General features: G+C 38.1%; 1 protein-coding gene across 31 annotated transcripts in view; it reads left to right on the top strand.

Annotated features, from left to right (window-relative positions):
- The window catches only part of NEB (nebulin), a 218,680-nt gene that overhangs the window by 134,099 nt on the left and 68,557 nt on the right, over positions 1-16,024 (top strand). For 30 of the 31 annotated variants that reach the window (XM_043488007.1, XM_043488010.1, XM_043488013.1 and 27 more), the window contains 16 exons: positions 418-525; positions 1,385-1,696; positions 3,692-3,895; positions 4,242-4,346; positions 8,849-8,953; positions 9,054-9,365; positions 10,044-10,148; positions 10,704-10,802; positions 11,063-11,164; positions 11,296-11,403; positions 11,886-12,197; positions 13,534-13,638; positions 13,748-13,852; positions 14,219-14,326; positions 15,580-15,687; positions 15,789-15,902. In XM_043488007.1, the coding sequence (XP_043343942.1) occupies positions 418-525; positions 1,385-1,696; positions 3,692-3,895; positions 4,242-4,346; positions 8,849-8,953; positions 9,054-9,365; positions 10,044-10,148; positions 10,704-10,802; positions 11,063-11,164; positions 11,296-11,403; positions 11,886-12,197; positions 13,534-13,638; positions 13,748-13,852; positions 14,219-14,326; positions 15,580-15,687; positions 15,789-15,902 (2,412 nt within the window). The remainder of the gene's footprint in view (positions 1-417; positions 526-1,384; positions 1,697-3,691; positions 3,896-4,241; positions 4,347-8,848; positions 8,954-9,053; positions 9,366-10,043; positions 10,149-10,703; positions 10,803-11,062; positions 11,165-11,295; positions 11,404-11,885; positions 12,198-13,533; positions 13,639-13,747; positions 13,853-14,218; positions 14,327-15,579; positions 15,688-15,788; positions 15,903-16,024) is intronic. The other variant, XM_043488012.1, reaches the window with a different exon arrangement.

The following is a 16,024-nucleotide window of genomic DNA, read 5'->3' as shown; positions in this document are numbered from 1 at the left end:
TATGTCCTTATCCTTTTTAGTAGGAAAAATGTGGTTTACACCAAACACATGACATCAAAACATAGATATGCATGTATAGTAATATTTAGTTTTCGTTTTTAATGGCCTATCATTGATTTTTATTTTTAAAGGCCAAACTATGCACACATAATTTTTCTCACTTTCATATGATTTGTTGTCCTTTAAATCCTCTTCTTTAAAAAAAAAAAAAAAAAAAGATCCAGGAAGAGAATTTTGATAAATGTCATTAAAATGTGCTAGAATTTAAGTTCAGTATGAAACCAGTCTATTTTGTAAATCTTAAGGGAAAGTTAATTTTTCAGTTAACTGTTAACATGTATTTTTGAACACATCAGTTGTGCTGACTCAGTAGCCCCCTCTTCAGATTGACTGTGGCATTGCAATCTCCATTTGCAGAAACAATATCAGCAAGCTTGGGAAGATGTCAAGATGACTGGCTATGACCTGAGGGCAGACGCCATTGGGATCCAGCATGCCAAGGCTTCCAGGGACATTGCCAGTGATGTGAGAGCTCCTTTTTGCTCGGCCTTAACAAACACTAATTCACAGACAGTCAGAGAGATAAAACTGTACTAATCTTTAACATAATTCCCTAGGAATTATATTTAAGTAGAATGAAGGGCATTGTTACTAGTGTCTTGCTTTAAAATTCCAAATTCAAGAACAACTTTGACAACAATTTGATGACTTTTACTTCTCTGCTTATTTCCACACTTCATATATTTAAGCACAGATTTTGATTTTCTTTTCAGTATCTTCTCAGTATCAGTTAATGTATAAACACTTACAGAGATCCAGTGGGCACAGAGAATTCTATTGTTTCTTGAAGTGCAGCATGCCTAGGTGATTCCTAGGATAATTTTATGTAGTACCTGGACAAGTATTTTTAAGACAGTTACATTTGTTTTAACGTATGCTAGAAAAACACTGATTTTGCCCACTTAGATAGGATTATAAATTTTTAAATAAAAATTATAAATAAGTTTAAACCTTAAAATATATTTATGTAGGCAAGAAATCAAGTTGAAAAAAAGTAAAATATGAAGTACAAGTAGTATTGTCATAAAACTTCATGGCAGAACATGAGAGCATGGCACACAATGACTGAAGTTTGGGAAACAGTGGACAGTCCTATACTGGAGGATAATCCAGAAGCACAGTTCTTGCCTTTGAGGTGTTCACAATGTTTTCATGAATATAGATGTAGAAGGCAAACCAGAGTATCAAGTATAAAACTTGTAGTAAGAATTTAAAGGAAAACAGTGCCCCCAAAAGGGTAATATGAGGGAGTTATTTGAGTAGGCTGTCCAGAAAAAGTTAGTTTGGAGAAACAAATCTTCTTTCTTCTGTTCACATCCACCAGTATCTATACAAAACTGCTTACGAGAAACAGAAAGGTCATTACATTGGGTGTCGCAGTGCCAAGGAAGACCCTAAACTGGTCTGGGCAGCAAATGTGATGAAGATGCAGAATGACAGGCTGTACAAAAAGGCATACAATGACCACAAGGCCAGGATCACCATCCCGGTGGACATGGTGTCCATCAACGCTGCCAAAGAAGGCCAGGCGTTAGCAAGCGATGTGGACTATCGCCAGTACCTACACCAGTGGTCTTGCTTTCCTGACCAGAATGACGTGATCCAAGCCAGGAAAGCCTATGACCTGCAGAGTGACGTAAGTCGTTGCTGTGGTGCCTGGGGGTGGGCGGGGTGACTATTCCCCAGGAAGACAGCCTTCCACAGCTTTGCCCGGTCACTCCTTCCAAGGTTCAGGAACGTTCTCCCTGCCTGAGCACTTGCCTGGGATATCTTACTGGGTTTGTTCATCACAAGCCTTACTTCTGGGCTTATTCAGAAAGTTTTCATCTTCATTGTTAGTGGTGCTACCACAGTTTTTCTATAGATTTCGTTAATGTACTCATTGTTTGTAGCTTATTAAATATCGTGTTTCTTCAGTTGAAGAATGACAGGGGCTGTCTTCTTGAAATTAATTTAAAAGATTAGCAAGATGCTCTAAGCTCACTCATTTCCCTTAACTTTGTATTCTTCACAACATGTTTCATTAGTTTGCCCAAAGTATTTTAAGATTTACTTATATTTTCTAACCATTCGATCTTTTGAAAATAATGAGTTCTATCAGGATATTTGTTTCTTGTACAGAATGAATTCCTTCTTTTTATTATCTGAACTTCCCTTAAGCTTCAGTTGATATTTTTATATAATAAATGAGTTTGTTATAGAAGAGTATACCCATCATTTGAAATGATTGCCATTTGGTGAATTTAGTCCAGTTTCTAGATAAATGCATTCTCTTCATTAACATGGGTGTATTAAAGAATGCATATCAATCAAGTTCTTAAAGAATGAGAAAGGAAAGCTTCAAAACCTATGTAATCCTCTTCAAGAATCCTTCTAGATTTTGGGTATCTGTCATGCTTCACACACTAAAACATATAACCTTCTTCACTGAGGTAGAAATTTCCCTGCATTTTGACTCCTCTTACTCCTTATTTTAGCTTGATATTTGTATCTTATTAGTTATTAATATACTATTTCTGAAGAACACAATGGTTTTTTAATGAAATTAATAACTGGTGTTTCACATAGAGCAATTTTATCTGGTTAACCACTTACATATTCCTGAGAAAACATGTTGAAATAGCCAAGAAAATGCAAATCCCAGTTCAAAAGGAAGTGCTGAAAAAGAAAACCCAAGTGGGATCGAAATTGTGGAACTAGGGATTGAGTTCTTAATTATCCCTTTAAAAATAATTATCAAATCGACCATGTACCATGTCTTGTGCTGAGCACTAAATGCACAATGGTGAATAAAGAAGAACAAGACAAAGTTCCTGACGTAAGGAAGTTCACATTGATGGGAAAGGAACAGATGTCAACTAGTGAATATCAGCAAAAATGGGATGGCTAAAAAAGAGTGGTCCTTGCACTATGAAAAAGTGATGTAGGAAAAGCTTCTCTGGGGGAATGCTGATTTAGAGATAAGAGAAGAGAATAGGAGTTGGTTCAATGAGGAAAACACAGGGGACATTCCTGCAGAATGACCAACATATACAAAGCGGGGTATATGTAAACCACAAACTGAAAGGCCAGTGTGGTCAGAACATATGGGTCAAAGGGAAGCACGTGTCAGATGAGGTTGGAAGAATGAGTAGGGACTGATGCTAGGCCATCATCACAGTCTAGTCTATGTTAACATGTTGATCTTTATCTTGAGACCAATGGGAAGTCATAAGTTGGGAGGATGTTGTGACATCAAATTTGAATGATGAATTTTGTAAAGACCATTCTGGCTTTTGTGTGGAGAACTTGTTGGAGAGTCTATTATTATTTTTTTCAAAGTCTGCATTGGCTAATGAGATGATAACCAAAATATTCAAAAATCTCCCACAGATCCCCCAAGCAGGGCATCCCTTCTGCATCATTCTGCTTTCTAGAATTTGGGTATGCACAGGAACACACACACGCACACCACAGAAGACAAAGCGGGACAAAACCCTGCTGTGCATAGGAGACATTCTTTCTGTTAGGCCCATGCTCAGCTTTATTTTTGTTTCTGGAAGAGAAAATGTAACATGAAAAGCTGCTTTCTTACTCTACCACAGATTAAAAAAAACAAACCTGCCCCTCCTGACTTTGTTTCCTTTCCCAGGCCATCTACAAGGCTGACTTGGAGTGGCTCCGTGGCATCGGCTGGATGCCTGAAGGATCTCCAGAAGTACTGAGAGTCAAAAATGCCCAGCATATCTTCCGAGACAGTGTCTATCGGACACCTGTGGTGAAACTCAAGTACACAAGTGTTGTTGACACACCTGAAGTGGTCCTTGCTAAATCAAATGCTGAAAATATCAGTATTGTGAGTCACATTTTTGTTCTGTATTAAAATTAAGTTCATTTTATAAAAGAATGCTAAATAATTAATCTGGTAATCCATTTGTAAGATAATAGTAATATTGATGATAGCAAAAATTTTAGTAAGTGAGGTTGACACGGTTGTTACTGCTTACTAATATTAAACAAAATCTCAAAGTACAAATGAAAGGTACTAATACAGGTTTCATAACAAATTTGAGTAACTTATGCGAAAAGATTCTGGAAATTTTTAATATGAAAAGATTTGGGACCAAAAAAATCAAAAGTTGTATACTGCAACTAGCAAAATTACAAACTCTGAAATAATTTTGTTATTGTTCTTTCCACAGCCAAAGTACAGAGAAGTTTGGGACAAGGATAAAACTTCAGTCCATATAATGCCAGATACTCCAGAAATTAATCTTGCTAGAGCCAATGCTCTTAACGTGAGCAATGTAAGTACTGCAACAGACCCCTTTTGTTTGGAAAGTTGCCCAATCGGTATGAAGCTATTACTGGGGAACTCTTCATAGCCAAGGAAGAGAAGATTGTGTGGGTAAGGAGGCCCTTGGCCAGGAGTGAGGAGAGCGGCAGATCCCTGGTTCTGAATCACTGGGTAAGGCCAGTTACTGTGAGGCAACGTCAACATGACAAAAGAGAGAAGGGAACAAGGAGAAAGATGATGAAAGAGGAATGAAGAGGCACAAATAAGACAGGGGAATGAATGACAGATTCAGATGAACATAAAATAATTAGAATTCATTTCACAACTGTATTTAAGTTAATTCTAAAACCCAGATATATAGGGGATTCTTCTTATGAAATTATAAATTAATAAAATTGACCCCAGAAAAAGAATAAAAACATATTATAAGAAACGAAGAGGGTTATTAAAGACCTTTCCTCATTCCTCTCTGATGTCAGGGTCACCCAGATGAATTTATAGGGCAATTCTTTCCAAACTTCAAGGAATAAATGACTATAGAGCCTAATGAAAGAAGGAAAGCCTTCACCATTATCAAAACTTGTCAAAGATAAGTGCTTCAAATGAAAACTGTAGACCAATAATAATGAGGAAATCCTAAATGAAATATTAACAAATCAAATTTGATAGTACATGAATATAATAAACAAATAACTAGGATTCATTCAGGAATGCCAAAAGTATTTCATATTCAGAAAACTGATAATGTGATAGAATAAAAGAGAAAAACTATATGCTCATTTTATTAGATTTAAAAAGATGTGTGACCAAATCAAATATCCATTCTTATTTTTTTTTTAAATAAAATCTTAGCAAAATAAGAATAGATGAATATTTTCTTGTCATAACTAAGAATAAATTTCAAATCAAAGGCAAGGCTCATCAAGTAAGTAAGTTTCTCATTCAAGTCAGGAGTAAACCAAGGACGCCCACTAGTTCAGTTCAGTTGCTCAGTCGTGTCAACTCTTTGTGACCCCCATGGACCGCAGCACGCCAGGCCTCCCTGTCCATCACCAATTCCCAGAGTTTACTCAAACTCATGTCCATTGAGTTAGTGATGCCATCCAACCATCTCATCCTCTGTCATCCCCTTTTCCTCCCACCTTCAATCTTTCCCAGCATCAAGGTCTTTTCCAATGAGTCAGTTCTTCGCATCAGGTGGCCAAAGTATTGGAGTTTCAGCTTCAGCATAAGTCCTTCCAATGAATATTCAGGACTGATTTTCTTTAGAATGGACTGGTTGGATCTCCATGCAGTCCAAGGGACTCTCAAGAGTCTCCTCCAACACCACAGTTCAAAAGCATCAATTCTTTGGCTTTCTTTATAGTTGAGTTTTCTTTATAGTTCAATTCTCACATCCATACATGACTACTAGAAAATCCATAGCTTTGACTAGACGGACCTTTGTTGGCAAAGTAATGTCTCTGCTTTTTAATATGCTGTCTAGGTTGGTCATAAGTTTTCTTTCAAGTAGCAGACATCTTTTAATTTCATGGCTGCAGTCAGCACCTGCAGTGATTTTGGAGCCCCCAAAAATAAAGTCAGCCACTGTTTCCATTGTTTCCCCATCTATTTGCCATGAAGTGATGGGGCCACATGCCATGATCTTAGTTTTCTGAATGTTGAGTTTTAAGCCAACTTTTTCACTCTCCTCTTTCACTTTCATCAAGAGGCTCATTACCATTTTTTAACATTTGCTGAAAGTAGCTTAGTGATAAGCTTCTCATTTATGCTGAAATAATTAACAGTAAGGATAAGAAGCCTTCCCTGGTGGCTCAATGATAAAGAATCCACCTGCCAATACAGGAGACACAGGTTAATTCCTGGTCCAGGAAGATCCCACATGCCGCAGAGCAACCAAGCCCATGTGCCACGACGACTGAGCCTGAGTCCGAGCCCAGTAACTGCAGCTATTGAAGCCCATGTGCCCTAGGGCCTGTGTTCCACAAGAGAAGCCACTGCCATGAAAAGCCCATTACCCTGCTACAAAGTGTAGCCCCTGTTCACCTCAACTAGTGAAAAGCCCGCACAGCAATGAAAAGCTGGCACATCCATAAAAAAAGAAAAAAAAAAAGAGTAAGGATAAGAGAAAAATATCAGATATAAAAAGGCAGAATTATCATCCTTTGCAGAATAAATCATTGTATGCCAGGGGAAAGGGAGAGATCAACTTAAAACTCTTATTAGATAAAATGAAAGAATTCAATTACACGGGTAGCTTCACAGTTTAAGAAAGTTCAAGAAAGGTAGTACCTTCATGAATCACAGAGATTTTTCTGTGTGTGGAACAGTATGACCTTAGAAGAAGGATACTGTCTTTCTTAATACAGTCCACCATGGCTTGAAACCTTTTATCTTTCAAAAAATAATGAATCTTTGTGAGAGGAGTCTTCCAAGTAAAGGTTCCTTACCATGTGCTGTACTGCACCACCAACTTTATTGTAATGAGCCTCTTAGGAGCTAATTTTTCCAAGGGCTGGGAAGAAAGCAAAATGTTGATGCTTTTTTTGGACTAAAATTGATACAGTATATGGTGCAGTGCACTCTTATTGCCAAGTGAGTGGATGGAGAGACAGCCAGCTCTTCGCTGAATAGAATCGGCCTCTTCCTTCCAATCCATCGGCATCTTTGGAAAAAGAATTCTGGAAAGTCTCATATGCTATCTTTTGCATGATAAATTTCTCAGCTGGAAATACTAGAACCCTACCATTAATATTGGGCTTCCTAGGTGGCACTATTGGTAAAGAACCTCTCTGCCAAGACATAATAAAGGGATTTGGGTTCGATTCCTGGGTCAGGAAGATCCCCTGGAGAAAGGCATGGCAATCCACTCCAGTGTTCCTGTCTGGAGAATCCCATGGACAGAGGAGCCTGGTGGGCTACAGTCCATAGGGTCACACAGAGTTGGATACAACTGAAGCAACTTTGCATGCATGCACACACCATTAGTATCATGATATAAGCAAGACTAGCATTTGACACCACGCCAAAAGTAAAGTTGTTAAACTTAGATACTAGTGAGAATGACTTCTGTTTTGGAAGGTATCAAACATCCTATTTGAATACTAAACAAAATATTCACTTTCTTTATACATAGTGTTGCTAGTACTGTAATCTTGATAAAGTCCACTATTTTAAGTTATTTTCAGCATTTAGAAGGCAGTTTTTTTCAGAATATTTGTATATAATTTTATGGTAACCAAGCAAATTCATGTTAAATTGATTCATTTAAACTTGACACCAATCACATGGGTAAGACAGTCTTATTTTGTTTTTAATCATATGGGAAAGTTCAGAGTTAAAAAGATTAAAGAATTTGCCCACATTTTCACAGTTAGTAGGTGAAGAAGTTAGGTCCTAAGTCCAGTTTTTTTGTAGCTCAAATAAAAATTATATTTGACCACATAAAGAAAGTGTATCACATAAGAAAAAATAATATAACAATATGTGTAATAAAATACAAAAAATTTAAAATAACATAATTACAAATTTCCATTAAATATTCTCTATTATAATACATTTAAATGAGGAAAACACTTTCTTTTGTACAAAAACAAGTCAAAAATTAAAATAGGCCCACTCAAAATTAATACAAAAACTTGAATGAAAATTCATATAAAACTTTTCCATAATTACAAGGACAGAGCCTCTCTAAGCACTCATTTTTCAAAATGCAAAGGCCATGAAACTAATTGAAATTCACTTCTCCTTTCTGCCTTGTTCAAGCTCTGAACAATAGTGATAGGTTTGATTTCTGAATTATACATTTAAATTACTGCTATTTCTAAATTGTTAATACAGAAGTTATCCACTTAAATGTGAACATATATTTAGAACGTTATCTGTAAATCAGTCACTATTTTCATTGACCTCTCTTTACAAACACAACAGCGCTACACTTAGAAAATGGCCCATTACCTCCAATCAGTGCTTCAGTAAAAAGATCTAACACTCTCAAACAGTATGCATCAACAATTGTATTGGAAGATCTAAAAAAAAAAAAAAAACTGTGTAGAGAGGGAAAAACCCTGTTGTTTTTCAAATGAAAAACCCTCTTGTTTTTCAGAATGTAAAAATTTTATAATTCTGAAGATTACAAAATTGAAATGAAGAATTAAGTAGAATTATGAAGAAATTCAATAATAGACCATTAATGTCTGAACATAAACTGATCCCAGTGCTATCAATACAAGAAGCACCTGAACCCTTTTACATCAAACATAAACAACTATATTGAAATTATAATTCAAATTAAAAGAAGAAAAAAACCTTGTCAAGGCCAGGTCTTTGGATTCCAGACATGATTTTGTTCTCCAGTACATTGGTCTATAATGATTCTTTAACCTATTCTCTTTCTGTAAACTGGTTCTAGGACTTCAAAACTGTACCCCTTTGTCATTAATTCCACTTGAACCCCTGTAGTCACTGGTGAGTTTGAACTGGGAACAATACCTTGTTTTTCCTCCTCTTCAGAAACTTTACCGTGAAGGTTGGGATGAGATGAAGATGAGCTGTGACGTTCGGCTGGACGCCATCCCCATCCAGGCTGCCAAGGCCTCCAGGGAGATCGCCAGTGACGTGAGTGTGGCCTTATTTACTCCTCAGTTTTTCATGCAAAGGCCCCAGGTGCACAGAGAGTTCATGCTGTGATCCATCTGCTGTGTTTTTCTGTCTCCAGTATAAATACAAGCTTGATCACGAGAAGCAGAAGGGACACTATGTGGGCACCCGCACAGCCAGGGACGACAACAAGATTCGCTGGGCGCTCATAGCTGGCAAGATTCAGAATGAAAGAGAGTACCGGCTGCATTGGGCCAAATGGAAGTCTAAGTTCCAGAGCCCCCCGGACATGCTCTCCATCGAGCACTCTAAAAACTCCCAGACTCTGGTCAGCGACGTTGATTACCGCCATTACCTGCACCAGTGGACGTGTATGCCTGACCAGAACGACGTGATTCAGGCCAGGAAAGCTTATGATCTGCAAAGCGATGTGAGTGGGCTGCCTTTTAGCCTGAACTCTTTCATCATTTTCCCAGGACTCCCAGAAAGTTTATGTCATTAAATCTTGCATCATCACTTCATGTCTTTATACAGCCAAGAATTTGGTTTTGGTTAGAATTTATAGTATGGTATCAAAATCACCAGTACCATGAAAGATAAGGAAATAAGTGGTAGTTGAACATAGTTCTTAATTATATCACATTAAAGACAACTATTCTGAAAGCATTATTTCTACAGAACTTAAGCAGCAACAGAGGTTTAAATTGTAAGTAAAATATTGGCAGTCCATGGACAGGTTATAGGCATAGATATGCTATTTTAGTTGACACAGTGTTTTTAAATTTTGAAATAAGTTTTAAAAGGTTTTAAAATCAGGGAGTTTTGTGTACAAATCTAGGATTTCCCATTTTGTTGGAAAAAAATTAGAGGATGCAGCTCCAGACATGAATTAGCCATTGGTAGTCATGACCTGGGGCTGAATTAAGGCTAAACCCCTTTAAACAGCAAACATGGCCCCCAGTTTATTATGCCGCCACATCATTAATTTACTTATGTTACTTGTCTGGTGCTTGAGTATGTCATTCTTAAATTGCATTTCTCCATCAGACCAGTGAATAGAATAAATGTGACCAGACTCACTGACTTCTTCCTGGTCTTATTTTCACAGGCTATTTACAAGGCTGACTTGGAATGGTTACGTGGGATTGGGTGGATGCCAGCTGATTCTGTTTCTGTCAATCATGCCAAGCATATGGCAGACATCTTCAGTGAGGTATTCCAAGATCTTATCCTGACATTCAGCACATTTCCTAAGAGACTAAACAAAAGTATACCAGTTCACATGCAGTCATTCCCTAACAGCAATTATGATTTCAATTGCTTTCCTTTCCAAAATAATCTTGTACTGTCCCTGTCACATTGTGGGGCCACACCCATAAGAATACCTATAAGACCACTCAGTGATGCTTGGAATTGTATAAATGGAAAATTTTCTTCTGCCCTCAATGGCAATACACATGAGAGAAGTTTGAAAATTGAAAAATACACATACCTGAGTACACATAATGATATATTATTTTGGGAAATAATGATATATGATATATGATTTTGGGAGCTAAGCAAACCTGCTACCTTAAAATCTGTGGATGGTATAAGATGTCAACCCATTTGTTTAAAAATAAAATGCTAAGAAGAAAGCCAAATTGCCAAAAAGATGCCATTGAAATATGACATTCTACACTTCTAGTACAGACACGCCCTTAAATGCAGCATATTTTGTTCAGGACCAGAGACAATAATTGTCTAAAAGAGATTTTCTTTCCCATAGAAAAAATATCGCACAAAAATAGAGACTCTCAACTTTACTCCTGTGGATGACCGAGTTGATTATGTGACAGCAAAACATAGTGGTGAAATCCTGAACGATGTAAGTACATGACTATTGTTCTAAAATGGCTCTGTTAAATTTTTAAATAAAGATGATCTGTTAAAAATGTTAAAAAATACTAAAATTTCTGGGTTTGGAAGATGCCATTTCTAAAGCTCTTCCAAGTCCTTACGCTCATTGTACAATCACTGTCTGAGATACAGATTGTAAATATTGAGATGACTGTTGCTAACAGTTGCTTGGACAACATTATGTGTTCTTAATATCAAGGAACTTACCAACTTGCTTCTCATTTCTAGATTAAGTACCGAAAAGATTGGAATGACACAAAATCAAAGTACACTCTCACAGAAACCCCTCAGCTGCATACTGCCCAGGAGGCAGCCCGGATACTGGACCAGGTAAGGATTTTGCCTGGATGCCTGACACTTTCTGTGAGAATGGAGGACTATAACATACCTGTAGGAGACTTAGCCCTCTATTCTGACTCCTTGGTTTAACCCTTTGTCATGGCTCTCTCTCTGTCTTTTAGTATCTCTACAAGGAAAGCTGGGAGAAACAAAAAGCCACCGGTTACATTTTGCCTCCAGATGCTGTGCCGTTTGTTCACGCCCATCATTCTGGTGATGTTCAGAGTGAAGTAAGTTAATTTGATACGAGTGAATTTTGCAAAGACGGGCCATTGCCCCTACAGGGACCCAGTTACCCTAAGACATAGCACCATGGAGAGCTCCTTGTTGGCTGGCAGGCCTGGCCAGCTTTGAGGATGGCCAGAGTACCTGCTCCCTTCTTGTCCTTTTCCTGTGGGCTCTTGGCATTCTTCATCTTTTTTTTCCTCTCTGCTTCTTCAAAAACTATTGCTTGAGGTCTTTATTTTTTCTTCTATTCTCTGCTTCCCTAAAATCTCTAAGCCTTCAAATAAGATATTGCCAGAAGTAGAAAATAAGTGTCTATTTTTCCATTTTTTAATTGAAATTTCTTCATCTCTATTTCAACTTTTTTGTATTTGCTCTTGCGAGAGTAACAAAAATATCTGGGGCCTCAGCTTGCTTGATGTTTCGAGCCCCCTCTGCCTTATGTCCTTGTCTAAGTTGATGGAATCTCTGTTCCTCTTCCCACCAGCTGAAATACAAAGCTGAACACGTCAAGCAGAAAGGTCATTATGTGGGTGTCCCGACGATGAGAGATGATCCCAAACTGGTTTGGTTCGAGCACGCAGGCCAGATTCAGAATGACAGACTTTACAAAGAGAACTATCATAAAACAAAGGCCAAAATCCATATACCTCCTGATATGGTGTCGGTGTTGGCAGCCAAGGAGGGACAGGCCCTTGCCAGTGACATTGATTACCGCAATTACCTGCACCAATGGATATGTCACCCTGACCAAAATGATGTTATTCAGGCAAGGAAGGCCTATGACCTACAGAGTGACGTAAGTGATTTTTGTCTCTTTAATTATGTAGAGGCATATGATCTACTCAGAATCATAAGCACCAACTTGGAGCCTCCAGTCTTTGAAACTCAGAACCATAAATATATAGTTTGCTCTCAGAAGGGAACTGAGGCTGGATATGAAGTAGAGGAAAGTTGGGAGCGGTAATGGACAGCTTTGCTTACTGACTGCATTTCTGAATAACATTCAAAGTCAAGTTTTAAGAAATCTGTTTCTGTACCATCTCTATCATCAACAATTCCTCACATGTGCATGGAAAATTGTCAACTGATTTAAAATAATCATTGGCTTGGGCGGGAGTTGACATTGATTTGGGATTTCAACAATATTACATGGTAGTGTAGTCAAGACCTGGGAATGCTTCCTCCTTGCTTTGCCAAGAATCTCGTTCCTTTCACGAAGAAGTTGCTTGCAAGGAATCAAAGCAAAAGGGACACAGTGTACTGATGAGCTGCAGAAGGGCCAGAAGCCCTTATGCAGAGGTTGGCAATGCTGGGAGAGAGAATGTATCTCAGGTCACCTCCCCCTGAAGCCTGAATCAAGATCTCTCCCTGCCACCAGTAGTCTGTAGGAAACAGAAACACAATGCATCAGTGTGATGCTCAGAAGCACCAAGAAGCTAACCCTACCTGGGTCTTCTCATTATTACCCAAACAGGATGTCAGATTCTGCCTGCAGCACAGGTACTGAACTTGAACATCCCATCTCACTGGTGGCTGCAGCAGGATAACCTTTGTGGAACTTTAATCAGATTAGCAACTCCTCTTTATGTAGTGTGCGGTGGCCTGAGAGAATCCAGGAAGTGGGGGCGAGGGTAAAGATAGACTGGAGGGGTGGCCCCCAACCCTACAAGACGTGAGCATTTATTTGTGTGACTTCCTTTATTTAGTCTGAATACCCTACAGATTTCTATATAGCTATATATATGAAGTCCATCTATAACTTCTTTGGCAAAACCTTGTCTTATGCTCACAGGTGAAAACAATGGTTCCCTACCCTTAACTCCCACAGCATCTATGTGGTCTTCCTCTTGCAGTACCTACCACTGTCTACTTCATAGATAACTTCTCTCTACACTTCAGAGACTTTCTTTATACTCATCTCTCAAACCACCTTGCATAGTTCCTCATTCATATTAACAGCCATGAGAAATATTGCTCAGGTATACAGATGAAATCATGTTTGAATCAATGAGACAATAGCCACTAGAGAGAAAGCCTTAAAAACCTTCTGAAAAATTTGTTTCTAATCTGCTGCCTGATATCATGTGCCCAAGTTATTTGCACCTGTATTATGTCTCCCTTTCTGCTCTCAGAATATCTACAAAGCTGACTTGGAGTGGCTCCGAGGCATTGGTTGGATCCCCCTGGATTCTGTGGACCATGTGAGGGTTACCAGGAACCAGGAAATGGTGAATCAGGTATGCAGAGCCTTTTCTTTCTACATAAAGCCTGGCCTCCCTACCTACCATGTGGGGATAGGTACCCTGTAGGGGACCACCTATCTTAATTATCTCTATTCCTTTCCAGATAAAATATAAGAAAGATGCTCTTGCCAACTATCCTAACTTTACAAGTGTGGTGGATCCTCCAGAGATTGTTCTTGCCAAGATTAACTCAGTCAATCAAAGTGATGTAAGTTTTCTTTGTGTATAATAAGGTATATAAACTGGGAGCTTAACTGTCTGTCACTGAACAGACTTTCTTTAACTCCAGATAATGGTTTGAAAGAAAATGGGGAGTCAATTATAAGAAAATATTTGGGGGAGAATGTCTTGAAAGTCACTAGTAGGACATATACTGTACCCCTTTTAGATAATATCTAAATTATTATCCCAAACATTCCATTGTGTTAGTTATAATATAAATTATATATCATATAATGAAATTTAACCCATTGATTAATCTTTAAATGTAAATATTTTTTGCTAGGTAGATCTTGTGAAACTTTAAATATATGTTTAGAATAATCAAAGGTTCTCTTTTGTTTTCTCTCCTCAGGTAAAATATAAAGAAACATTTAATAAACGAATAAAGGGCAAGTATATCTTTTCTCCAGATACACCATATATCACCCACTCCAAAGACATGGAAAAACTCTACAGTACCGTAAGTTCTATTTTATGTGATGTACAACTCAGTTCTGAATTTTAAGCTTTTGTTAGTATTCATGCTCTTGGCTGACTTTATGAACAACTGAACTTATAAGGAGATGTATTATTTTGTTGTATTTATTTTTATTTTATAGCATATTATTCAGAGCAAGTAGTATTTATTCAGCTAGTATTGTTTGAGGCCCTGTGATGTGCCAGGCATTGAGGGAGACACTGAGGAGCTAAAGATCAATATGATAGGACTTTCAGGAGTGTCTGCAAGTGAGGGAGATGATGTACAAATAAGGTGGATGAACCTAGAGCCTATTATACAGGGTGAAGTAAGTTAGAGAAAAACAAATATTGTACATTAATGCATAATTTGGAATCTAGAAAGATGGTACTGATGAACCTATTTGCAGGGCAGCAATGGAGACACAGACATAGAGAACAGACCTGTGGACACAGTAGGGGAAGGAGAAGGTGGGACGAATTGAAAGAGAAGCATGGAAACATATACATTACATATGCAATGTATATTTACATGTAATTTACATATATTTACATATAAATATGTTTACATATGTAAAACAGATAGCCAGTGGGAATTTGCTATATGCCTCAGCTAACTCAACCCAGTGCTCTGTGACAAACTAGAGCGGTTAGATGGAATGGGAGATGGGAGGGGACATAGGTATACCTATGGCTGATTCATGTTGATGTATGGCAGAGACCAACACAATATTGTAAAGCAATTATCCTCCAATTAAATAATTTTTTAAAAAGACAATAATGTAACAAGAGCTCTATCACTTCTGGGCACAGGTAGGACCAAGCAGCTACCAACAGAAAGAAGAGAGGAAAGGGTGGTCCCTTTTTAGCAATCATGTCCAGATATCGCCAGCCAGCAAGTGGATGACTTGCTCTCCAAATTTTAATTCAGCTTATCTAAAGGGTGTGTGTGTGTATGCTGAATGGGAAGCAATCTTTGGTGATCCTCTCCCTGTGTGCAAATTTGTTTTCACTTTTATTAGAAATGTAAATGAAGTTAAACTCTATTATAAAATGTCTCAGGGTCAGTAGGTTTAATTTGCAACTAGTCCAAAGACTCTATCCTGTTCTTAAGTAGGCACACTATTGGCTGTAAATGAAAATTTAGGCCTTGCCTTTAAACATAAATACTTTACCTTGGTTTTACCATTTTCTTTCAAGTGACGTCTGGAAGAGGTTGAATGCAAAGTTTTGTTGATATGCGTTTCTTTGTCCTAGATACTGTATAAAAGGGCTTGGGAGGGAACCAAGGCCTATGGCTACACCCTGGATGAACGCTATATCCCCATTGTGGGAGCCAAGCATGCTGACTTTGTGAACAGTGAGGTCAGTAGGACTTTTTCCTTTCGTCAGTTTGAGAGTCTTTCTAGCCACAAAGGGCTGGTTGGAAAGTCCTAGTGATTCTCAATACCGTACCTACTTCACAGCTGAAATACAAAGAGACGTATGAGAAGCTGAAGGGTCACTACCTGGCTGGAAAAGAAATCAGTGAGTTCCCCAACGTGGTTCACTGTCTGGACTTCCAAAAAATGAGGAGCTTGGTAAGCAAAGTTTACTTTAACAAGAGGATTTGCACACTTCAGTGTACTACTCTTCTGCCTGTTTATAATCTGCCCTTTGTTTCAAAATCAGCTGGGGGTGGGATAGTGAGGAGTGAATCAGT

This window comes from Cervus canadensis, chromosome 15 (genome assembly GCF_019320065.1).
Source record: "Cervus canadensis isolate Bull #8, Minnesota chromosome 15, ASM1932006v1, whole genome shotgun sequence".
In the NCBI taxonomy this organism is placed as follows: Eukaryota; Metazoa; Chordata; class Mammalia; order Artiodactyla; family Cervidae; genus Cervus; species Cervus canadensis.
Note: the sequence above shows the minus strand (reverse complement) of the source record. Positions and strands in the feature narration are given on the sequence as shown.